Raw genomic sequence first — 25,755 nt, 5'->3', positions numbered from 1 at the left:
CCAGTGCCTCATGCGTGCTCGCGAGCACTCTACCACTGAGCCACAATCCCAGCCCCCTCCCCACCGTTTCTAATGGGCATTTTGCTCAATCCAGGTCTATGCTGACCCCAGTAACGTGCAATGAATATTTCTTACTGAAGGGCCATGTCTAGGGACAAGTGACAGTTTCTTCCCTAGGGCCAGCTTGTCTTAAGTGTTTTTTATTTAAGAAAAATAATCTGTTATTAATGATGGTGGACTGTGATGATCATTATTATCCAAAGTACAGGTATGAAGACACGAATTGGTGTGAATATACTGTGTATACAACCAGAGAAATGAAAAAAATGTGCTCTATGTGTGTAATAAGAATTGTAATGCATTCCGCCGTCATAAAAAAATAAATAATCTGTTACTCACTTTGTGATATTTGATGTGCTTGCTATTCTTCTACTTTGCAGCTGAAGGAATGTATCCGAGCACTGGACCAGGAACACACCCATACTCCCTTCAGGCAGAGCAAATTAACTCAGGTAAAGTTAAATGTGAACCTCAAGTTTTTTCTGGTTCATTCATTGTTCCTTCTTCCATTCCTGTGTTCATTCGGAAGAGTGTCCACTGCCAGCAAGGCACAAGTTAGACATAGTGGGGAGAAGAGAAGTGCTACATTCCCTCCAGGAACATTCAAACCTACTAAGCCTCTAGTGAGGGCTCACTCAGGCAGAGATACCTTCAACACAGGGCAGCTGGGGCCCCAGGAGGCAGCTATGCCCCTCTGGTTACCACCTTTGTGTTTATTTCCAGTAAAGAAACTATTGCTAGGTGTGGTGACATGTGCCTATAGTTCAGCTACTTGGGAAGCTGAGGCAGGAAGTTTGCTTGAGCTCATGAATTAGACTAGAATAGGCAATACAGTGAGACTTATCTTTTTTTAAAAAAAAATACTTAATTTTTAGTTGTAGTTGGACACAATACTTTTATTTTACTTATTTATTTTAATGTGGTGCTCAGGATCCAATCCAGGGCCTCACTGATGCCAGACGAATGCTCTACCACTGAGCCACAACCCCAGTCCAAGACTTCATCATTTAGTGGAGCCTCTGAGCCCTTAAAGACAGTGGTATAAGCTATAGTTGGTAATTTCTTGGCTATAAGATTTAGGCCAGTGTTTTCAGTACAAAAATAAATAAATAAATAATGGCTACAGTTTTTAAAATTGAGATTTTCTACATGTACTGATAAGAAAGATAACCAAGATCTATTATGATGTTAAAAAGCAAGCTGTAGAACAGTGTAATAATCTGATTGCCTGTGTGATCTTAAAGCATTTTTCTACTATATGTGTAATCACACAGGGAAAAATATTTTTAAAAATGCAGAAGAAACAGCATTGGATTATCTCAAGAATAACAATGGGGGTAAAGATGGAACTGTAACTTTACATGTTATGAGAGTATGTATGATTTGACCGCTTGCTGTTTTTATAGTTTAAGAAATAGGCGGGGCTGGGGTTGTGGCTCAGCGGTAGAGCGCTTGCCTCACACCGAGACCCTGAGTTCCATCCTCAGCACCTCATAAAAATAAATAAGTGAAATAAAGGTATTTGTGTCCAACTACACTAAAAAATAAATACTAAAAAAAAAAGGCAATAAGGAAAAAATGACAGCTGGGCATGGCAGCATTTGCTTATCATCCCAGCTACTCAAGAGACTAAGGCAGTAGGATTTGTTGAGTACAGGAATAACATAGCAACATAGCAAAACCCTGTCTCAAAAAACAGAAACATTCTCTCCTGTTGAGTATTAATCTTGTTTCACTTTTATTATAAATAATCAGAAAAACTCTAGAACATTTTGATTTTGCTAATTGAAATCTGTCATTGTCATGGTTTTAATCACTTAGGGCAGATTTTCAGGTGCAGTATGTCTTTCTTCATTTCAATAACAAAACACAAATGTGCTATGTACCAAAATTAAGTTCATTGTTCAAAGACAACATAATGTATTAAACAAATTAATAAATACTTTTAATGTATATCTTTATTTTAAAATTGGATTGAGATTTATTTGCTCTTTATTAAAATTATAGCATAATACTAAGAATTGTGTAAAAACAGAGGCAATGTGTCATGAAATAAATGATACATTCTTAAAACAATGAAAAAATAAAAACAAAACTACACAAGCATTAATTGTGATTATTCTTATTCTAAGTGTTGGAAATATTGGTAATTATTTTTTCTTGGTTTTTTTTTTCCTATCATGGAAATGTTTGGATATTAAATCAGCATCCATAATAACTGCAGAAGAGCTACATGAGGACAGATCTGCCTAGGTACAAACATTTGTGAAGATAGTTATGTCTTCCCTGATTCCTTTCAGCACTATGTATGGTGCACATTAGAGGACAGACAAGTAGGAGAGGATCTTGGTAACACCATAGGACGTGGGACAGAACCTATTTTAATACAACTCCATGCTAGTCAGAATTGGTGTTCTCTGAATTTGATTCCCACACTGTGACATTTAAAACATTTCCCCCCTTTTATTCATACCAGGGATTGAACCCGGGGGTGCTTAACCATTGAGCCACATCCCTAGCTCTTTTTATTTTTTATTTCAAGACAGGGTCTCACCGAGTTGCTTAGGGCCTCACTATTTTGTTGAAGCTGGCTTTGAACTTGTGATCCTCCTACCTCAGTCTCCTGAGTCAATGGGATTATAGGTGTGCACCATCATGCCTAGCTTTAGTGAACATTTCTATGCACTTAACTCCGCATGTCGATCTAATCATAAGCATAGGATCATATGTTTTGTTATTCAAAGATTTAAGTTTAGGATGGCATATGCCTTTAATTATAACTACTTAGGAGGCTGAGGCAGGAGGATTGGAAGAACTAGGCCAGCCTGGGTAACTTAACAAGACTTTGCCTCAAGATACCTGGGTGTGTGACTCAGTGACAAAAGCCCTTGTCTAGCATGTGTGAGGCCATAGTTTTGATTTCTGCCCACCCCCAAAAAAAGGGGATTTATATTTTAATTATTTTTTCATGTGCCTGAGTACAGATATACACAATCATTTGTAATTGTTGCATTCAATTTGTAATTAGTTTGTTCCCTACTTACAAACTCCCAGGTTGTTTTAGAATTGTTATTAAGTAATGTTGTAATGAATATCCCATGTATACTTTTTTTGTCAACTGAGAAGTCCCTCAGTATAAAAACCTTGATGTGCATGTTTTTTACCTTTTATTTCATATTGCTGCACTGCCCTCTGGAAAGCTTGTGCCAGGTCATGGTACATGGCATATGGGAGAATAGGAGAGTACCCATTTATCTGGATCTGCACCAGGGCAGGATATTCATCAGTCTTTTTTAATTTTATGGGTAAAAGTATATAATATTTTAAATGGCTCTTTTGTATTTCTTAAGGGTGAGATTAGTACCTTTTTCTGTTTATTGCATTTGATCATTTGTATTTCTTCTTTTGTGAGTTGCCTTTTTTGCCCCAGTGTCCTGAACACAAGTAGTCAATATGCCTTTTGTTAGTAGACTTCATTCACTAACCCACCTTCTGGTTTGGACAGGTTCTGAAGGACTCTTTCATTGGCAATGCCAAAACTTGTATGATTGCTAACATCTCACCAAGCCATGTGGCCACTGAACACACTCTAAATACTTTACGCTATGCTGACAGGTAAGAATGTGTGTGTGTGCACGTGTGAGACAGAGAGAGAAAGGGGGGGGATATTTGTGCACATGTCTCACACAAATAAGGGATCTCACTTTGCTCTCCAACCTTCTTGGAGAAACTGGTGATTTGAAGAATGTGACCTGGTAGGCCCTGCTTTTGCACTTATGATAAGAGGAAGATGATATATCCCCTTACTTGGGAGTTGACTCCATAAGTGGCTTTTCAGTGGCTACTGGAAAGTGAAATATTAATCTGAGTTGGTCAGCTCAGTTTTGTTGTTGTTGTTATTATTTTTTTTTCTAGTATTGGGGATTAACCCAGGGGCACTTTACCATTGAGCTTAATCCCCAGCCCTTTTATTTAATTTTTTTTATTTTGAGACAGGTTCTTACTTAAGTTGCTTAGAATCTTGCTATGCTGCTGAAGCTGGCTTTGGACTTGTGATCCTCCTGCCTCAGCCTCCCTAGTTGCCAGGATTACAGGTGTGTGCCATTATTCCTGCTTCAATGAGTTTTTTTCCTCCTGACCTCAGCCCTAATTGTAAAAGGTAGAATACATATTACTTCCAGGCATGGTGGCACATGCCTGTAATTCTGGCTACTCAGGAAATTGAGGCAGGAGGATGACAAGTTTGAGACCAGTCTGGGCAACATAGTGATACCCTGTCTTGAAATTAAAAAATTAAAAGGGCTGGGGATGTAGCTCAGTAGTAAAGCACTCCTGGGTTCAATCTCCAGTACCACTTGCACACACAAAAATAGACATTACTTGTGAAGGCAGAATCACTTAGAGCTATGTTAGAATGGACTAACCTGGACATATATAAACTGAGGCCCAGAGAAGGGCAGGAATTTTCCAAGAGTTCATCAGAAGTTGGTGGCAGAGCTAGTACCTCTTGAATGCCTGGTCAGGCCTCTCTTTTTTTTTTTTTTCTTTGAGTACTGGGGATTGAACCCAGGAGCTCTCTCGTACTGAGCTATATCACCAGCCTCTTTTTATTTTTATTTTGAGACAGGGTCTCACTAAATTGCAGAGGCTGACCTCAAACTTGCAATTCTTGCCAGGCCCAGTAATCCCACAGGCTCAGGAGGTTGAGGCAGAAGGACTGCAAGTTTGAGGCCAGCCTCAGCAATTTATCAAGGCCTTAAACAATTTAGTGAGACTCTATCTTAAAATATAGAGGGGGCAGGCTGAGGATGTAGCTCAGTGTTAAAGCACCTCTGGGTTCAATTCTCAGTGTCCTCACACACAAAAAAAAATTTTTTAAACTTGTATTTTCTTGCCTCAGCCTCCTAAATCACTGGCATTTTCCACCATACCCAGCAGGTCAGGACTCTTTCTCAGATGACTTTGGTATCTGCTAGTATCTCTCCTCTCTTTAGCCTGTTGTCACATGTGTCTCTTATAGTGGGTTGAACTTTTTTTTTTTTAGTTTTGTTCTAGGATTGAACCCAGGGGTGTTTACTACTGAGTTACATCCCTAACCCTTTTTATTTTTTTATTTTGAGATAGGGCCTCAAATTGCCGAGGCTGATGTTTAACCTGCAATCCTGTCTCGGCCTCCAGAGTATAGGCATGCACCACTGCACACAGCTGGGTGAGACATTTTTGATTGTCATAACTGGGAAGAAATGCTACTGGCATCTAGTGGGTAGAAACCAGAGATCAAGGATGCTGCTAAACATCTTACAGTACACAGGGCAGCACCCTATAAGAAAGAATTACCTGGGCCAAGCACAGTGGTGTGCACCTCTGTAATCTCAGCAGCTTCGAAGCCTGAGGCAGAAGAATCATGAGTTCAAAGCCAGCCTCAGCAACAGCAAGGGGCTAAGCAACTCAGTGAGACCCTGTCTCTAAATAAAATACAAAAATAGGGCTGGGGATGTGGCTCAGTGGTCGAGTACTCCTGAGTTCAATCCCCAATACAAAAAAAAAAAAAATTTACCTAGTGCAAAATGTCAACTGCTAACATTTGAGAAACCTTTAAATAGACAAGTCATTTTTCCCTTAATGGAATTTGCACAGTCCTGCTTATTTTTTGAGGTTTTGACTTCTGAAATGCCTAGTTGGTTTGAGGGAACTCATTTTCCCAGAGGAGCCTGCAAGGGGGTAATTTTCAGGAAAAAAGAGCTCTGTTTGTGGAACTGCAGCTGAGTGGTAGACATGAACTGCTGATCTGGCCCATCTTCAGGACACACAGGATGGGCCCTGTGTGAACAGTGTAGTTCTGAGACTTGCATCCCTGGCTTGTCCCTTATATGGGGTTGTGTCAATTTCCAAAAATCTTCTGATCATGGAATGTTGGGTGCATGCTTATATTCTCGGAGAAGATGTTGCTTTTTTTTATTAAAGTTCAGAGGGGTATCTCATGCTAAAATAGAATGTTCCCATTTCCTCTTATTCTCTCCCAGATTTAAACAAACAAAAAACCTACCAATCCTTATAATACTCTTCTTATTTTGTGTTTTCCTTGAAAATATGGAAAAGGAATTATAGAACATATATTTACTATTAAATATGTTATTATTCACAGAGTCAAAGAATTAAAGAAAGGCATTAAGTGTTGCACTTCAGCTACCAGTCGAAATCAGACATCTGAAAACTCCTCTCCAAAACGAATTCAGAACTCCCCTGTGGCCCTGCCAGGGGACAAGTGTTCTCCAAAAAAAGTCAAGCTGGGGCTTCAGCAGTCAGTTACAGTGGCACCTGGTTCTACAAGGGGGAAGACCCATCCTTTGGCCAGCCATACCCCTAACATCCCTTTTGCTTCTATACCAAAAGTCCCTGGTAAAAGGGGTGGCTCCAGAGGGAGTCCTCCCCAGGAGTGGGTCATGCAGACTAGCCCTGTCAAAGGAACCCTGCGGTCTGAACATTTGGTCAAAAAGGGGGCAGAAGAGTCAATTCCATTGTGCTCTGAGAAAAATCAAGTTGGCAACAAGACCATCCTTGAGTGGAGAGGCAGGATACCAGGCCTAGGAGAAGGCCCAGGGCTTGGAAAGCTGCCTGCCAAATGCAAGAAAGTGCAGCCAGTGCGGCCAGTACAAAAACAGCTCGTGTCACGCGTTGAACTCTCCTTTAGCAATAGCCACCTCTTTGAGGAGGGCAGTCAGGACAATAAGATGAGCATGCCCTCCAGGCCTACCTCTGAAGCTTGGACAAACATCCCTCCACATCAGAAAGAGAGGGAGGAACATTTGCGTTTTTATCACCAGCAGTTCCAGCAGCCACCTCTCCTTCAACAGAAGTTAAAATACCAACCATTGGAAAAGTTTTTATGCCAATACAGGCCCCCAGAGTGTCAGTTCCAGAATGAGACCCCTCCTCCATCCCATTCTTTCTCTGAGAGTCAGGATGGAGCCCAAGCTGAGGACCTAGATGACAGTGATTTCAGTGAAGATTCTTTTTCACATGTCTCCAATCAGAGAACCACAAAGCAGAGGAATACCCTGGAGAAAAGTGAAGGCTCATTCTTCCTTCATCAGAAGAGAGATCAAGGTCCTGAGAAACTGGTGGCAGAAAGGCAGCAGAGCCTGTTTTTTAGTTCCAGGTCAGATGTTGAAGAAAAGGATCTAACTGAAAGCTGGGTGTACTCCAAGGACCCAGTAAGCCATAGAAGAGAAGCACTCAATCATAGCCAAAGCCCAAGTAAGGTACACTTGGACTGGAGCAGAGAGAACTCTACCTCCATCGGGCCTTCTAGAGACAACCCAGCAGAGGAGCCTTTCTGCTCACGGGTAGATTTTGTATACAGTGGGAAAAAAGGTGAAGGCCCAGCCTTTGACTTAAGACAGGATACCTTCAGCAGTAAGGTTCCTGGGCAGGCTGAAGACAGCTCGCCATCCCTGGAAGATGGTTTCTCTTTCTCGCCATCCCACATTACAGTTTCTGGATCCCCAGACCAAAGAGATACAGTCACCCCACTGAGAGAAGTCAGTAAAGACAACCCCACTCAGATGACCAGAATAGTAAAAAATAGTATCCCTGTACAAGGAGAAGATTCTGGAGGGCAATTAGGCACATGCTATGAATATCCTTCAAGACTAATGGCTCCCCTCACTGTGTCCCTCCTAGAGACCCCAGATAATGACAGCCCTTCTCCTTTGAAACAACTGGCCCAGGGGGCTGTGCACAGTCTAGTGGCAGAGAGCACAGGGGGACCAGCTGTGGGCCACACGGTATCATCTAATGATCAAGAGGCAGCCTTGCCAGTGTCTTCAACAACTGGGCACCTGTGGCTGTCCTCATCTCCCCCTGACAATAAGCCTGGTAGTGGTCTTCCAGCTCTGTCCCCATCACCTATCCGCCAGCACCTACCTGACAAGCTGCCCAACAGGGAGGCAAACCTGGGAGAGGCCTGCCAGAGTAGAGAAACTGCACTCTTCTCCCAGGAACATGTGTGTGGCAAGCAGTGTGATACTGATGCTGAGGAGACAGAGCTGGATGGTTCCTGGGGTTTCCCAGGAAAGCCCTTCTCCACCATACATACTAGTGTACCCCATTCTGGACTTGTACTTACCACACGAACAGGAAGCAGTGATGTGGCTGATCAGCCCTGGACCCAGGAGAGTAAACATCCTACAGGGCTCAGTTGGCAGGAGGTTGGTTTGTCTACAGACTCCATCAAGTTGCCCTGCTACAAAGAGGACATTATGTGGCTCAAACACAAGCCAATCTCAAGGTGCTTAGCATCGCCAGATTCTCTTCTGGTCCCTAACTGCCCTCCTGAGACCATAGGGACATTCAATCAGCCCACCCTGGAACAAGCACAGTAAGTTGGACTTTCTCCCTAAAACATGAGCTCCTTTGTCATCCCCACTTCTGCTCCAGGTAATAATTTGTCATGGAAAAAGCTAAGGTCATGCAGAGATGCACAGTGAGGAGCTTGCCTCTCCATGTTTATTTCTGGAGGCTTTAACAACCTTGCTGCTCTGTGGTCCTCTACCCATCATTAGAGTCTGACAAAAGGCAGATCCCGGGCTGGGGTTATGGCTCAGTGGTAGAGCACTTGCCTCACATGTGTGAGGCACTGGGTTCAATTCTCAGCACCACATATAAACAAATAAATAAATAAAGGTCTATCAATAACTAATAAAACACTTCAGATCCCTCAGCTTCTATCTCCAGCCTCCTGCTTTGGTCTTGGACCCTGCATAGGAAGTAGAAATGAAAGCAGACTCTATGCCGAGTATGCCATCTGCAGTGGTCATAGCCTTGAGAGTCTTTCTCAGGGAAGCCATGGGAAATGGGCAGCTCCTTGGAGAAGCAGCACCCAGCCCTCTCCTTCACTATAGCTGGGGAGGCAGGGACAGCTTAAGAAGCCCATCTCTTTCCTGGTATTTTTTTGGTCTCCTTAATACCTTGACTAGTCCAGAGAAAAGAACAGGGGAGATGGAAGGGGTGGGGAGCCGGTTCTAGTCAAAGCCTTGGCAATTTTAGGTGGAGTCAGTTCCCAACTTGGAAGTAAGGACCAATGTGAGAAAGCTGCCCCGAGAAAATGGGAGGCCAGGAATATCAGTTTCCTCTCTGGTGTTTCCAGGCAGGTGGTCATCCAAGCACACCAAGAACAACTGGATGAAATGGCAAAGCTGGGCTTCAGGGAAGAGACCCTAATAAGCCAACTGTCTTCTAATGTAAGTAGCCTTGGTAAACAATCATGGGCTGTTGGGAAGTTGGCCTGTGGCCAGTTTGATGTGGTACTTGTGAGTAAGGGTCTGCTGTCACGCACTAACCACTATCAAGGCCTTGTGCCTCCTCTTGCCATTTCTCTTGAGATAGCTTAAGAGGGTCTGGCCCCAGGTGGGAGATGGTGCCACGTTGCCCATTGACAAGACTAAAAGTTTCCAGCCTCTGTCCCTAGTCATTCTGCCTCCCTAGTGGCCTTGGGACTCCTGTGACTGAACAGTGACCAGCCTGCTGCCTACAATATACAGACGAGGTACTTCTACCTCAATATCCTTTTGTTCTACAACATACCTCTCTTCCTATAAAGTGTCTCAAAGGCAGAGAAGTAAGCCCTATCCAGTGCCATAGCAGCTGTCCTGCAGGTGTTTCAACTGGAGGAGGATCTGAGTTCTGAGTTTTCCTGAAGAGAAAGGGACTAGAAAAGATGATCTTACAGAGAACCAACAAACCTCCACTTGTCCTGTGTTCCCTTTCTCAGGATTTCGAAGATTTTGTGACCCAGCTGGATGAAATCATGGCTCTGAAATCCAAGTGCATCCAAAGTCTGAGGAGCCAGCTGCAGCTGTACCTCACCTACCACAGGCCAGCTGTAGCCCCTGAGAGAACAGTAGTGTCTTAGAGAAAAATCTTACACCAGATAGTAGAGGTAGTATAGGAGTCAGTGTTGGGCTTTCAGGGGCTGGTGGAGGCCTCTGCCACGTCCTCCCTGCACATACCAGAAGCTACTCGCTGGTCCCACCTGTCCTATCCTCATCCAGCCACCCATGGCCTTAGATGGGGCTCCGTTCCCTCAGAGTCGGGCTGAAGAACTTAATGCTTCTCCCTTTCCTTTGGGGCACCAAGAGCATTTGCCTTAATGACCCATAACTGTGGGAACACATGGGTCTAAAAACTCTATAGATGTTCCTAAGTTTGAGTATCAGGGAGTTGGGTAATCAGTGGTAACCTGGAGGTCAGAGGACACAAGCTAAGGGAGACAATATGCTGAGTCCAGGGAGGGTGTTTATTAGCTGAATTCTGTGCCTTTCAGTCTTCAAAGTAAAAAACAAAAAAACCTAAAACATAGGTGCTAGCAGGGCAGCAGTAGGGTGAGCTCTGCCCCATTGGCCCTTGGAGATTGATTTGGAAATGTAGATTTACTTTTGAAAATGTAAAATGAATAAACCTTGATTTGATGATGTCTTTAATAGCAGATGTGGGGCAGGCTTTGTGTTTATAGTTACCCTTCCTTCCAGCAATCCAGTTCCGAAGCAGAAGAGGGTAGGTACTTTTCTGTCCCCATTTCAACCTTTTGCTAAGGTGATCAGCACCTCCCTATGCTAGCCCTTTTGTTTCTATGGCAGTTCCTGGTTGCCTAGCTGATTTCCTGCTCCTCTCGGGAAACCTGAAGAGCTAGAGGATCTCGGGCAAGTCTATCTCCTAGGCTTACTATCTTCCAGGACATACTCGCTTGCCACTCTTAAGGGCCTTATTGTTGTTGTTTTAAGATACACGACAGTACAGTCTATTTTGACATATATATATATATATATACACGGAGTATAACGTATTCCAATTAGGATTCCATTCTTAAAATGTACATCATATGGAGTTTCACTGGTCATGTATTTATATATGAACATAGGGAACATAGGGAAATTATATGATTCATTCTACTGTCTTTTTGATTCCCATCCCTTCCCCTTTTGTTTCATTCCCCTTTTTCTAATCCACTGAAATTCTTCCCTCCTCCCTGCCCCCGCTTGCCGTGTTGTGTTTGCATCTACAAATCAGAGAGAACATTCAACCCTTGATTTTGGGGGGGATTGCCTTATCATTTATCATGATAGTCTCCAGATCCATCCATTTTCTGGCAAAAGTAAGTCTTTTTTGTGGCTGAGTAATATTCCATTGTGTATACATACCAGAGTTTGATTTTAAGTCCTTTGGGTATATATTGAGGAGTGGGATAACTGGGTAAAATGGTGGTTCCATTCCTAGTTTTCTGAGGAATCTCCATATTGCCTTCCGTAGTAGATGCACCAATTTGCAGACCCACCAGCAATGTATGACTGTACCTTTTTCCCCACATCCTTGCCAACATTGTTATTTACATTCTTGATAATTGCCATTTTGACTGAAATGAGATGGAATCTCATTTTAATTCACATTTCTCTAATTGCTAAAGATGAACATTTTTTCACGTATTTGTTGACCATTTGTATTCAACAGCCTGTATTTAAGATCTTGGCATTGAGTGCTGTGAGCTATAGTGACACACACACACCCTTCCATCTGAGTTCTGCTCCCTACGTTATCTTTTTATCAGGAAAAAGCTCAAGACAAGGAAAACAAAGTAGCCTCCAGGTGCCCATCACTTCTAGAGGCCACACTGAATAAAACAGATTCATACGTCACAGCCTTGGCCTTAAAAGTCCTACCATATGAACAATCTCAAGTAAAGGATAACTTTGAGGTTATAAGAGGAGGACTTAAAAAGCTAAAGGAAAGCTAAATAGCCAAATTGTAGTAGCCATCCTTTGTCAGCCTCAGGTGGGGCTAGATGGGACCACCAGAGGGCATTCTGTTTCCAGTTTAAGGCTCTGAAGCCCCTCACATTATCACTAAAAACCAGAGACTAACTCCCAGCCAAGATCCCCAGAGACTTAATAGGAATAATAAAGACAAGAAACATTAGGGATGAATTCTATCAGATACAAGAGCACCATTGAGAGCTAGGGAAGCACTTAAAATGCAGTCCTGCCTGTGGCACAAAACATAAATGCCTGGTGTTGCTCACAGGAAAAAGGACTTATTTCCTAAGGGACTTCCCTGAATGCACAGTCTACCAGGAAAGCATGTGTTCCGTCCTTTTCTAGCCCCAGGAATTCCCCTTACTACTCATCCACCAGCCCACCCTCCTCAGTAAAACAATTCCTGGCAATAAAGAAGTTAACACAGCAGGATACCTTTTAGACTTTTATTATTAGTTCTCTCTGAAGAATCAAAATAGTTAGCAAATTATTTTAGATTCATCAAGGCTGTATATCCTTTGTATTTAGATCTATAATGATGTACAACATAATACAAAAGAAACCAAAGAGAGTGATTTCTAAACCTAGGTGTTATTCATGTGTCATCCTAAAGCAGGGCTGGAGGAAGAGGCTGTTCAAGGATAACAGGGGAGGGTTAGTGCTAGGCCACCAAGTCGTGGCCTGTTTTCTCAACCCATTCAGTGTGCTGGGAAGGGGCCAATGATTACTCAAACTGACAACAGGTTTCCTAGAGCAGGGCTCTAAGACCTTGGGCAGCAGAGGACTGTGGTCCAAACCAAGCTGAAAGAAACAGGCTGGAAAGGGAAGCATGGTGACTGCCTGGCAGAAGAGGCAAACTGGGCCCCATGGGGAAAAGTGCTTTCCTTGTACCTCAGAGACATTACAGAACCAGTGTAACACTAAGACTTCATTAAAAGGGAGAAAGAACAAAACCCTGGAAGAACCTTCTCGTACTCAACTTGGATTAGAGTTCAATCCACCAGTGCACGTAGTGGGGGAAGCATCTAACCCCAAAGCAGCACTAAGTCTAGCCCTCCCTTTTCTCCCCACTCCTGTTGGCAGCTAGACCAGGTTTCTGCTGAGGATGTAGAGACCCCCAGAAAGACCAAAGTAGTCTCTCTGGAGGGTCAAAGTGGGAAGGACACTTCTCAAATACAAATACATTTAATATGGAAGGAGCCAGGAAAAGTCTGGGGCATGCCCAAATCTTCCCCCATTTTCTCCCCAGCTCAGAGCCTAGGCTCACAGAGACTGGCAAGCACAGTCTCCACACCTGATCTTCTAATCCCCAAAAGAAAATCCAGAAGTGTGCCCCTTCTTCCCCACATGTGGGCTCTGCAGGGCCTCTGGGGGGTGGTGGTTCCGTGGCAGGGCCTGGGCAGGGCCTGGTCTCAGCTGGCTCCAGCCCGAGCCATGAGGTCTTCCAAAGCATTGTCCTGGTCATTGTTGTGTAATAGCAAAACTTCCTTAATGTCTTTCAGTTCAAAGCCCATTTCCTTAAATTTGCTCATTAACTGAAGAAACTCCATCATCTAAGAGACAGAAGAGAATACAAATTAAATAAAAAGGTCCAGCCACGCAAAACAGCTCAGTGTGTACATAGGAATACTTGTTGGGGAGGCATCTGCCTCCTTTAACCATTGCTTCATAAGCCGAAGCCAGGGCAGACAGGTTTTTGATGCCATAGCCCACTGTCTTTCAGGAGCCATGCCCAGTCCCAACTCATTTTTGCCGACTTCTCTCTGGATCTCACCACCCCCATCCATAGTTGCTCTCTCCAAGGAGTGAGGAGGTCAGACTAACAATGGCCAAGTCTAAAAGTTGGCTTTTAGCCCAAATCAATCTTCTCTTCCCTGGGATTCTAGATAGTCTTCAACCTAGTGCTTCATCTGAGGCAAACACTGGCCTCAGTCTGTCTTGATACTTGGGAGATTCTGCCCCTCACTGCTTCTGCCTGTAGTCAAGGAAAGGGGATTGTGAGCCACGGGAGAAAACCAGGACAGACTATTCTGTCCCTCCTTCAAGGTTCCCATGAAGCATAAAGGTTCCCACCTTTTCTTCTGAACACTGGTGCATTTCCAGAGCCTCTTCCACTAAAAGAGGGTCGAAGCCCTTCTCACAAAGCTGTCCATGTGCAAAGAGATAGTCGAGAATCTAAGGAAAGAAACAAAGAGTTGAGCACCTACTGCTGCTCCTCTGTGTTTCCCAAGAGTCTTACTAGCTAGTGTGAAGTGTGTTCCTTGACACACCTGAGCCATCAGATTCTGGACAGAACTTGATTTGTGCCTTGAATTGTGTCCAACACAGCACCTCAGCGACTACTTGCTAAACAGACATGCCCTTCTAAACATGAGCAGCCATTTGCCAAAGGAGATGCTGCCAAAACTGACACCTCTCCTAGAATGTCAACTCCATAGCCTGAGCAGGAGAGTCCTCTTATTAACAGACCAAGTCACAAAATATTTCAAAGGTGTAGGGCTCCAGTACCCTATTTAGAACAACCCAGTTTTGCCCCTTTAAAGGGGATAACTGGATAAGAGTCCAATAGCTTCACTACTCCCAAGGTTTTTCCTCAGCCTAGGTCTCAAGAGCAGACCCCAAAAAAGAAGTGCTGCTGCTGAAACTGCTGGTTTCCCTCATATAGTACCCTGTCAGTCCCCACTAATCCACAGGAGAGAAGCTGATGCTATAAGTCCAAGGGCCTCTATAAGAGGTACTATCCCAGTTCTAGGGGTCAAATGTTCTTGGCTCACCACCCGCTCTGCTGTAGACCAGCCACTCACCTGCTCAATATTCTCTCCCTTCTTCTTCATGGCTCTCAGGACACGCTCATAGGAGTAGCCCATGTTAACCACTGTCTCCACACACTGCCGCTCACTGGGAGACAGTGTTTGCAGTTCAGAATAGGCCTGGGGACAGCTGGGCATGTTGGGCACTTGTGACACTGAGAAATTTGGAGGGGTAACCTGGTGATAGAGAAACAAGAAGATCAAGAAGGACAATCTGGGTCCCAGAAGACATACCAATGAGGCAGCCTAATCCAGAAGCTTTCCATTTCTGATAGTAATCAAGCCCCAGGTTGAGCAGTCAACTTGAAACAAAGTACCAGACATCCTGAAAAGGTATGAAAAGGGACAGGGTGATGTACCAGCCAAGGGAGAGAAAAGCTGGGAAGACACCTGCAACTGTGGCTACTCTCATCCCATCTTACAGAATGAGAAAGCTCATAAATAGCCATATGCCCTTCTATGTCCCAATCACCTGGGCTTGAGATGGATAAAGAAGCCCTAATACTACTCACAGGACTGGTGTCCAAGCTAGCTGCAATCAGTTCTCTCCAGGGCTCTCCTAGGCTATTGTAACTCAGTGTCATGAGGGATCACTCACTCCAAACATTCCCATTCTGGAGTTGACGCTGTCCCTCAGCCTATTTTTTCACTGGTTCAGGCACAGGCTGAAAGTCCTGTTCCCACACATGGCCAGCTCAGAGCTTCATTTCACACTAAAGTTTCTGTCCTACAGAGCAGGACAGAGGGAGTATTAGCCATACCAGTCTGGACCCCAAGGACAGGAATGTGCACTCCAAGACCCTGTCCCAATCTACTGTGCTGGCAACAGACCTTACTAATTGACCTTACTAATAAGCTTCATCTGACTGGTGTACAAGCTCCTCAGTTTAGTTCCTCCTATCACCTCTGTTAATGAAGTCTAAGGCACAAAGACAGCTCACTCCCAGGTCAAAGAACCCATCCACCATGGGAACAGGTCACAAGCTGTTCTACAGTTTGGGTCAGCTCCCAAGAATGAAAGAAGATGTTCTGTAATTTTATTTTCTTTTTTAGGAAAGGGAGTCCTCTGTCCTAGAAGTAAGTCCAAAATTATATTGCTATAACCAGATGTTCTTAAACTTTGCTGGGGAAAACCAGGAAGACTACAGTCTTGAGCTCAATCTGTTTCCACATACCCATCTCACCCACAACACTTAGCAGCCTAATCACAGGGTAATCTATAGGTTACAGGAGTATTGGCAGGGCACGGACAATGTATCATGCCAATCTAGCCAATTTGCCGGCCCTACAATTGTGTCTGTCTCTTAGGGACAGGCTCTACTTGGGCTCAAGAATACCAATATCTAGCCAGACACAGTGGGACATGCCTGTAATTGGGCGGCTGACACTGAAGGATTGCAAGTTCAGTGTCAACCTCAGTAACTCAGGTTCTAAGCAACTTAGCGGAACTCTGTCTCAAAAGTAAATTTATCTTTTTTTAAATACGTCTTTAATTGTTGATGAACCTTTATTTTGTTCATTTATTTATATGTGGCCCTGAGAATAGAACCCAGTGCTTCACACATGCTAGGAAAGTGTTCTACCACTGAGCTACAACTCAGCCCCCAAAATAAAAATTTTTTTAAAAGACTGGGGATGTAGCTTAGTGGCAAAACACCTTGGGTTTAATTTCCAGTTTCAAAAAACAAAGAACAATGCCATCTCTCACAAAAGGAGCCTAGTCAGGATTCAGAACTATTCTTCAAATGCTTAACTTTCTTTCATAAAGTCTCCTGAATGCCTCATGGCTTCTAAAAAAGTTACACATTACAGGGGCTGGGGTTATGGCTGAGTAGTAGAGCGCTCGCCTAGCACGTGTGAGGCAATGGGTTTGATCCTCAGCATCACATAAATAAATAAAATAAAAGTGTTGTGTCCAACTACAACTAAAAAAAAAAAATTTTTTTTTTTTTTTTTTTAAGAATCCTTCATTAGAATTATAACACAGTAAGTATTTAGGTTATGGAGTCATTCACCGAAGCTATTTAATCCAGGGTACAACTTTAAAATTTATATAATACTCCTATAATATGGATACAACTTGTGTGTGTGTGTGTGTGTGTGTGTGTGTGTGTGTGTGTGTGTGTCTTGCTGGGGATCAAAGCTAGCTAGGGTCTTGTACATGCTAAACAAACAACACACTCTACCACTGAGTCCCATATAGGATTTATTAAATACTATTATTATATTCATAGCAGACTTTTGTCATTAAGTATTTTTTTTAGGAAAAAGACAGGTTAGTTCTTGGAGGAGGCAGGGGTTAACGCCGGTATAAAATGGTATTTTCATATTCACTGACTAAAATGTCATAACAAACAAGAAAAAGTAGAAACTTGAAAAAAACTGAAATTTAGATACCTTTCCAAACATCAGTGTTTGAGGGAAAGCAAGTTATTAAGAGGATATGAGTATTAGTGTTTCAAAGCTTCTCAAAGGCCAGGAGTGGTGGCACACACTCATAATCCTAGAGGTTCAGGAAGCAGAGAAAGGAGCCAGCCTCAGCAATTCATCAAGGCCCCTAAGCAACTTAGTAAGACCCTGACTCAAAATAAAATGGGCTTGGGATGTGGATCAGTGGTTGAACACCGCTGGGTCCAATCCTTTGTATGGGAGGGGGGCAGGGGGAGAGGATAACAAGAAAAAAAAAAAAAAAAGAAATGTTTCTTAAAGAGCCTGGGCATACTACTAGGCTTCAGAGGTAGCAGTTCTTTTTATAACTATGCAGCCTTCAAATCAAGAAGGTTCTTCTGGCAAGTCCTCCCAAATGCCTCTTTTTCACCCCACAGACTGCAGGTACATTCCAGCCTGTGTTCCTATAGCATTCTGGTCCCATTGCTGGCACATAGTACATTACCATGAATTCCTAGAGGTTAGTTACCAAGTCTCATACATATCCAAATTCCCAAGGCCTGGCTTTGGGCTTGGAACTTACTGGCCCTCTAATCAACAGTTATGTAATAAACGGAAGCTGATTAGGATTTTCAAAGTAGAACTCGTAACAGAGCAAATCAACCAAATGCCTTTACCATCTCTCCCCAAAAGCCCACTAAAAGAGTATTAAAACTGCATTTACCTTTAAGATAAGATAAAAAGGGAAAGCAATGGACAATAAGTTCCAATGAAATCTTAAAATGTGGAAAGTTCATGAAGAGAGGGTAATATAAAGAAGCAAGGAAATATAAAGTGAGCCAAGTAGGAAAGAGCAGAGTCAGTCTAGGGGTCCCTCAGTACTCAGGCGCTCTTAATAGGACTCAACACCAAGGACTACTGGGATAAGTCAAAGGGTCCTTGATCAGAGGAGTAAAAACCTTCCCCATCCCATCTGCCTCACTCTACAGGAGGCAGAAAGTTTATTTCTTAGAAAATATGAACCTGAGGGCTGGGGATGTGGCTCAAGCGGTAGCGCGCTCACCTGACATGCATGCGGCCCGGGTTCGATTCTCAGCACCACATACAAACAAAGATGTTGTGTCCGCCAAAAACTAAAAAATAAATATTAATATTCTCTCTCTCTCCCTCTCTCACTCTCTTTAAAAAAAAAAAGAAAATATGAACCTGAGACAAAAAGATAGAAAGGACTCCATGCACAATATAGAGCAGAATGAGGATTAACTAAAAGTCTACATCAGCCATCTCCACCTTCTTTAGCCCTCAGGAAGAATTCTCTGGAAAAACTGTAATTCCAAAGAATCACAAGTTGACATTTTGGGACATTCCCCCTTAATGTCAACTTTCTACCTCTAGTGAAGCTTTAACAATCAGCAGCATGCCCCTAACCCACACTGTTTTTAAAATTGCAATTGGACACAATACCTTCATCTCATTTATTTTTATGTGGTGCTGAGGATTGAACCCAGCGCCCTGCACATGCTAAGCAAGCGCTCTACCCCTGAGCCACAACCCCAGCCCTGTGCCTTACTCTTAAACATGAACAGGAAGGTCATAGCAATCAACATGAATGATACCAAAACATAAGAGGAAACAGACATGGGAATTTAAAATATGATGAAGATTTTAAAACATAAAAAGGGTTTATAAAATAGACAAGGATAGGGCTGCAGTTGCAGGTTAGTGGTAGAGCACTTGCCTACATCCTAAGGCCCTGGACTGAATCCCAAACACAAGATTAAAAAAAAAAAAAAAAAAAAAAAAAAAAACAAGGATATGTCCCAGAAAGCAAAACACAAAGAGAAAGAAAACAGAAAAGGACAGAAAGTGAGAGCTTCAGTCAAAATTACAAACATCTAGCTTATAGGAATTTGGGGAGGTGGGGGGGCAGGTAATGTATACATATATCAAAGAAATACCAAACAAAAATAATTTCCAGAACTTAAAAATTGGACTGTCCCCCATTATAGAAGAGAGGCTCCAGCACAATGAATAAACAAGCATATCACTGGTAAATTTCAGATCTCTAGAGATGAAGGAAAAGATTGCCAAAGCTTCCAAAGTTAGAAATGGAAAAGAATAAAACAGACCTCAGAATAGCACTAAAATGCTAGAAATCAGTGGAGCTTTTATCCAAGTAAAAAGTTACATAAACTACCTGAGCGCAGTGGCACATGCATGTAATTTCAGTGGCTCAGGAGGCTAAGGCAGGAGGATTACAAGTTCAAAGCTAGCCTCAACAATTCTGTGAAGTCCCAAGCAACTTAGTAAGACCCTATTTCAAAATAAAAAAAGGGCTGGGAACTTGGCTCAGTAGTTAAGTACCCCTGGGTTTAATCCCTGGTATCAAAAACAAGTTAAGCAATCCGGATGCAGTGGTACACTCCTATAATCCCAGAAGGCTGAGGCAGAAGAACCCCATATTCAAGGCCAGCCTAGACAACTTAGCAAGACCCTATCTCAAGTAAAATAAAAAGGGCTGTGTGGATGTAGCTCAGTGGTAAAGCGCTTGCCTAGTATTTGTGAGACACTGGGTTCAATCCTCAGCACCATATAAAAATAAATATACTATGTTCATCTACAACTAAATAAATAATGCCTTTATTTTTATGTGGTGCTGAGGATCGAACCCGGGTCCGGCCCATGCTAGGCGAGCACTCTACCACTAAGTCACGATCCCAGCCCAAGAAACTGAATTTCAATAAGGAGTTTGAGAAACAATCATATAAACAAAAAGGGAAAAATAATACATTGTTTATTTGTTTTTAGTGCTGGGGATTGAACCCTGGGGCACTTTGCCACTAAGCTATATCCCCAGTCCTTTTTACTTTTTATCTGATAGGGTCTTACTAAGTTGCTGAAGCCAGTCTTGATCTTACAATCTCTCACCTCAGTCTACCAAGTCACTGAGATTGCCAGCATGAACCACCATGCCCTCAGTAACACATATTTATCCAAATACAATGTGAACAACATTTATTTACCCAAATTTCGTATGAAAATATGGTGGAGGATAATGGAAGAAGTGAGAGAGGGGCCGTTATAAGAGCTAGACCCTTAACTACTATAACAGGAAGAATAAGACCTTCTATCTTTAGAAAATGGCAATATAAACATTCTATTTAGAAATACAAAGATAAATCTCAGCAGAAACACTTCAGCAAAGATCTGGATGCAATGGTATGTGTGTGCTGATAGTTCCTGCTATTCTGGAGATGGAGGGAGGAAGATCACTTGAACCCAGGAGTATGAGGCCAGCCTGGGCAATATAGTGAAATCTCATCAGAAGGAACAGAGGGAGGTAAGAGAGAAAGAAAAAGCTCAGTGAGTTCAAAGCACCTGTGGGAAACAAAACTGGTAATAGGGAGAGGTGAGATAGAGATGTACTATTTTTCAATAAAAGCCTTTTTGGTTTGGGGTTTTGTTTGTTTGTTTTTGTTTTATTGTGAAGTCTTGCAATGTTGCCCAGGCTGGTCTGGAACTCATGGGCTGAAGTGATCTTCCTGTCTTGGACTCCCAAGTACTTAGATTACAGATGCATGCCACCACACTCAACAATGTGAGCCTTTTAAAAGCTACTTCATCTTGCAAATTGCGTTTGTATTACATTAATAAAAATAAATTTATGTTTTTTAAAAGAGAAAAGGATTCTACATTAAAGTAATTGCAAATGATGAATGGGATATGAATACATAAAAGCTAAGTGATTCTAGGGGCTGTTGTAGCTTGGTGGTAGAGTGTTGCCTAGCACATGTGAGGTCCTGGATTCTGGATTGTGTACTCAGCACCACATAAAGATAAATAAATAAAATAAATAAAGATAAATAAATAAAATAAAATTGTATCCATCTACAACTACAAAAATATATATATTAAAACAAAAAAGCTAAGGGATTCTATATGTCAAAAAAGAATTTTAAACATAAATTTAAAGGCAAATTAATGCTACTGTTTAATGACCACAATTAGTAAATTCAGAATTAAGAAATATAAAGGAAAGGCAGAAATGTTCTCCTGAATTCACTGTGAAAGTATAAGCAATAAGTATACATACCTAGAGAAACAGAACCCAACAGCAGAATTAGCCTAACTCAAAAGCAGAGTAGCCAGGTGCAGTGGTGCAAGCCTGAAATCCCAGTGGCTCAGAAGGCTAAGGCAGGAGGATCACAAGTTCAAAGCCAGCCTCAACAACAGTGAGGCGCTAAGCAATTCACTTGAGACCCCATCTTTAAATAAAATACAAAATAGGGCTGGGGATGTGGCTTGGTGGTTGAGGGCCCCTGAGTTCAATCCCCAGTACCAAAAAAAAAAGCAAAGCAAAGCAAAGCAAGGCCTCTGAAGGGCTAAGAAGCAGTAGGAAGAGACACTATCAAAATCAGTCAGTTCTAGGTTTGACTCAGAAGAGTACATTTCAAGATTGTTCCTCTCAGCTGGGCACAATGGCACACACCCTGTAATCCCAGCCATTTGGAGATTTAAGAAGGAGGATCATAGTTTAAAGCCAGGCTGGGCAAGATCCTATGTCAAAACAAATAACTTTAGACAAAATGAAAAGAGATAAACTGGAAGAAAATACTTGTGGGGCTGGGGATATATTTGTGGTAAAATATTTGCCTAGCATGTGTGTAGCCCTGGGTTCAATCCCCAGTATCTGGTGGGCTGGGGGCACCTGTTCTTCTCAAGATTAGCCTATGAGTTTCTCAACTTCTAAGATAAATTTATGTAAAAAGTAAAATACGAAATCAAAATCTGAAAAATGAAACTGAAACATTACAACATAAACAGTTAATTCCACTAACACTTCTCTAGGATTAGTATATGAAAAATGTACACAGCCCAGATGACCACTACCACCCCTGCCATTGGCATTATTCTCTCACTAGTCCTTCTGTCACTAGGAAAGGTTCTTACTGGTGGCTCCAACTCGAACATTAACATAGAGGGCCAGGATGAGAATCAAGCTTTGCTCCCTGGGGATAGGGTCATGACTTAAAAGAACTTGAGCTCTTTTTATATCAGCACATTCAAAGCAGTAAATTCTCGGGTCAGCAGGAAGCAGGTCCCTTCCCATCAAGAGAAAAATGGGCCAGAAAAATCAAGTTAATCAAAGAATGAAAAAAGTGTTCTGGTTTGAGAAAGAGCTTTGTTGTTTTCATTGGCTTTGATCTCTAAATGTTTAATCTGTCTTTAAATGGGAATGGGAAGTATTGACTGAGGATCCCTTATCTTTTCCAGGGTGCTTTAATTTATCTAAAGTGTACAGTATATCATGAAAAGGGATATGGTCCTGATCAAAGCCCAACAATGACTAGGGAGAATTAGGATGAAGCATACTCCAAGAGATTAATATTGATGCTCTGCACTCTATCTAGTTCATCTGGGCCAGAGTCCAGGAAGTTTATAAGCAGCAGGGAGATCTCTTGACAGTGAAGGCACTCGAACAGATGATTATATACAAAGAATGCTATTGCTTGAAACTTGCACTTGTAAAGCAGGCCAAAGTTTCTTTTCTTTACTAATAGCAAGATTGTTATGATATCTGACAGACATCACACCAATACAATTATAGGCTCCTTCCCGGCTCTAAATAATCTCTTGAGGTGCTGTCATTTAAAAAAAGAATTATGAGCTGATGATATAGCAAACTTCTTTAACTTCTATTCTAGAATGCAATAATGTATTGTTCTGTGCTGCTGAAACAACTATACCAAGAGCTAAACCTACACTTTGTGACAATAAAGGGACCTCACTGCATCTACAATGTTTTAGCGTGGCAAAATCAGATTTGATTTTCTTCAAGATGATACAAGTTGCAATTTTTTTAATCAATCCATCCCAAGCTCCTTCCTCCCTTCCTTTGAAGAAAACTGCACAATTCCCAATGGAAGAAAAGAATTACATGATTAAAATCTTCATATTTTTTAAAGACCTTTCAAAAATTTCCACCTTGTGCTTCAACTTCCAAGACAAATTATCTGCTGGTTACTAAGGAACCCAGTATGAAAAAAATGTAACCTCAAATTAGCCAAACCACGATAAAAAGAACCATTCAAGAAAGAGGAGGAAGATGAAGGAGGAAGAGAAGGATAATACCAAAAAGTTAGTAAGTATAAAACAAGCCATTAAAAAAAAATTTACAAGACATGACAACACAGACAAAAACTAAGCGACCAGACAGGAAATACCATTTGCAAGATCCACATCACACCCTACCTTTGCAAAGGAAAAGACCCAAAGATGCATGGAGGAACCAGTGAACATTAACCAAATTCATTCTGGGAATGGAGTTCAGTGGTAGTAGAGCACTGAACTACTAGAATGCTCAAGGCCCCAGCATGGGGGCAGGGGAGGATTTAACCAGCCTAAATTTAAAATTCATAATCCTGGTCCTCAGAAGAATAACCAGAATTTTACATAAAATTATATAAGCAATCAACATGCCATATCAAATCTTGCCATAAACCTTGAAAATAATATGAGGAAGGCAACTGCAAGGTAGAATTTAGAAATCTTTGAAACTGTAACCTAGTGGGGGTGAAGTGATATTTAAAAGACTTACTGTGGGACCTGTATTTGGAGGTGATGATTCTTCTGTGCACACAGACAAGACAGACAGGGAAGGCATCTGAGAGGATGTCAGGGTTGGCACCTCTGTGCCACTGTCCAAGTTCAAAGCTGAAAGCCCAAGAGTATGGTCCCCATTGAGCTCACTGGCACTGCTTTGGGTGGAAGGCTTTAGGGAATTCCGGAACATGCCACTGCGGAGGCAGGATGTGCTATGGAAAGTGCTTGCCAGCTTGACTGTCTTCTGATTGCTGTCATCAGAGTCAAGTTTCGGGAAGGACAGAGATTTGATATTGCTTACTGCAGGGATAGGGGGCAGGGACACTTTGGAAGACAGCGACATCTTTTCACAGTTGCCCAACTGTGGTAAGGTTATAAAGCCATTGGGTTTATGAAGAGGCTTGAAATCTAGGGTTGCCCGCTCCAAGGATGCCAAGACCTCCTCATCCTGTAATACAGATCCAGAGCCTCCTCTGGGCAAGTTATTGTCCAGTAACTGAGCCATAATGGGTCCAGTGGTCCCTACCAGAATATTTCTCAGCTCTTCCTTCTCATCAATGGTTTTCAACTCCAGATTATCAAATGGGTCTTCTTCACACTCGAAATCAGCAGGATTGAAATCTGCCTTTGTGTGGGGTGGGCTGAGAACTTTCTGTTTCGTGGCACTAGTGCTGACCCGAGTTGGAGTGAGGATGCTGTTGTGCTGTAAGCTGGCAAGGATAGGGTTAATTGGAGGTGGCATTGTGGCTGTACTGTGAGTCTTGGAGAAACTCGTTTTGCTATCACCCTCTGGGCCACTCTTAGAATTCACTTTAGCTTCTGCTTCCTCGGCTTTGCGTTCTGCTTCCTGTTGGGCTTCTTGGATTTTTTTAATATCTTCAGCCCACTCAATGGTTTTCTTTTCCAAGGAGAAGTCATACTGCAAAGATACAGCAGAGAAAGAAGGTGTAAACCCATGGGCTTCCCTTCCCCCACCAATTTACTCCTTCTTCACTCTACACAAGATTAAGTAGGCTAGCAGTATTTACTTATGTGGAATGATCCCGGCTCAGGAAGATTTCCAATGTCTTTATATGACTTAACTAAACTGCACTCCCAAATTATTACTAGAAATTAACTACAAAGAATTAACACCCTCTAATCCTATATACTAGGCAAAATGACTTTTGCCACTTTCTTTGCCTCTCATCCATCAGGCCATTTATTTCCCTAGAAATTTTTGTGGCTCCAGCAGAATTCAGTCACATCCTCTGTGAAACTTTGCCTGGTGACTCATCTTTATTCTAAAATCTTACAGCATTTGTCTCTATCAGTCATCTGATATGGCGAACATGTGACTATACTTACCTTTAATCTGTAATCCCTAGCACTACCCCAACAATATCACAAGTCTCCTATGGGCAGCAACCCAACTACAGACCCTCTTTGGGTCTCTATTATCTAGTACAATGTCCTAAATAGATCCCATAATCAGTAATATCTTCTAATATTTAAGAACACAATGCCATGCATAATTCTAAGCAATTTTTATGTATCAACTCTCTAGATTTTCTCAATTCTTTAATTATTGTTATACCTATTTTAAAAGGGCTATGCTTAAGGTGATAAAACTGGTAAGTGTTGAAGTATGGATTGGAATCCAGGCAGTGTGACAATTCTGTTCTCTTAAACCACCATCTATTAGAATGAACAGGTTATACTCCAAATGTAGGAAATTTTCTTAAGAAATCTAGAGGGCTGGGGATATAGCTCAGTGGTAGAGCACTTGCCTAGCAGAGCAAGGCCAGTTCCTAGCACCTGAGAAAACAAAAACACAGAAAGTGTAAGTAATCTAGATGAGTGCCTGGGAGATAGACTCAATGGTAGACCATACATTTATGAAGCTCTAAGGGGGGGGGGGGGTGGAGGGAAGAGAGGAAGAAAGGAAAGAAAAGGGCGGGAGCAGGTCTAGACATACTCAGATTAAGACTGTACAGAACAAACTGAAAAGGAAATATGCTTCACGGTTCCTTAACAAGACCTTAAAGTAAAAAATTTCATTTGGGGGCTGGGGATGTAGCTCAAGCGGTATAGTGCGCTCGCCTGGC

General features: G+C 42.2%; 2 protein-coding genes across 4 annotated transcripts in view; one reads left to right on the top strand and one right to left on the bottom strand.

Annotated features, from left to right (window-relative positions):
* The window catches only part of Kif24 (kinesin family member 24), a 41,503-nt gene extending 30,986 nt beyond the window's left edge, over positions 1-10,517 (top strand). Inside the window, exons 8-12 of the mRNA XM_027931051.2 lie at positions 441-512; positions 3,566-3,675; positions 6,206-8,440; positions 9,209-9,302; positions 9,833-10,517. Coding sequence (XP_027786852.2) covers positions 441-512; positions 3,566-3,675; positions 6,206-8,440; positions 9,209-9,302; positions 9,833-9,973 — 2,652 coding nt within the window. The 3' untranslated portion in view covers positions 9,974-10,517. The remainder of the gene's footprint in view (positions 1-440; positions 513-3,565; positions 3,676-6,205; positions 8,441-9,208; positions 9,303-9,832) is intronic.
* A 1,782-nt stretch (positions 10,518-12,299) lies between these two features.
* The window catches only part of Ubap1 (ubiquitin associated protein 1), a 53,567-nt gene continuing 40,111 nt past the window's right edge, over positions 12,300-25,755 (bottom strand). For all 3 annotated transcript variants that reach the window (XM_071600711.1, XM_071600712.1, XM_027930892.2), the window contains 4 exons: positions 23,664-24,587; positions 14,672-14,854; positions 13,941-14,042; positions 12,300-13,420 (listed from right to left, as the gene is read on the bottom strand). In XM_071600711.1, coding sequence (XP_071456812.1) covers positions 13,280-13,420; positions 13,941-14,042; positions 14,672-14,854; positions 23,664-24,587 — 1,350 coding nt within the window. In that variant the 3' untranslated portion in view covers positions 12,300-13,279. The remainder of the gene's footprint in view (positions 13,421-13,940; positions 14,043-14,671; positions 14,855-23,663; positions 24,588-25,755) is intronic.

The sequence above is a fragment of the Marmota flaviventris genome, chromosome 13, assembly GCF_047511675.1.
Source record: "Marmota flaviventris isolate mMarFla1 chromosome 13, mMarFla1.hap1, whole genome shotgun sequence".
Taxonomy (NCBI): Eukaryota; Metazoa; Chordata; class Mammalia; order Rodentia; family Sciuridae; genus Marmota; species Marmota flaviventris.
The sequence above is the reverse complement of the archived record's forward strand: the minus strand, read 5'-3'. Positions and strand labels throughout refer to the sequence as shown.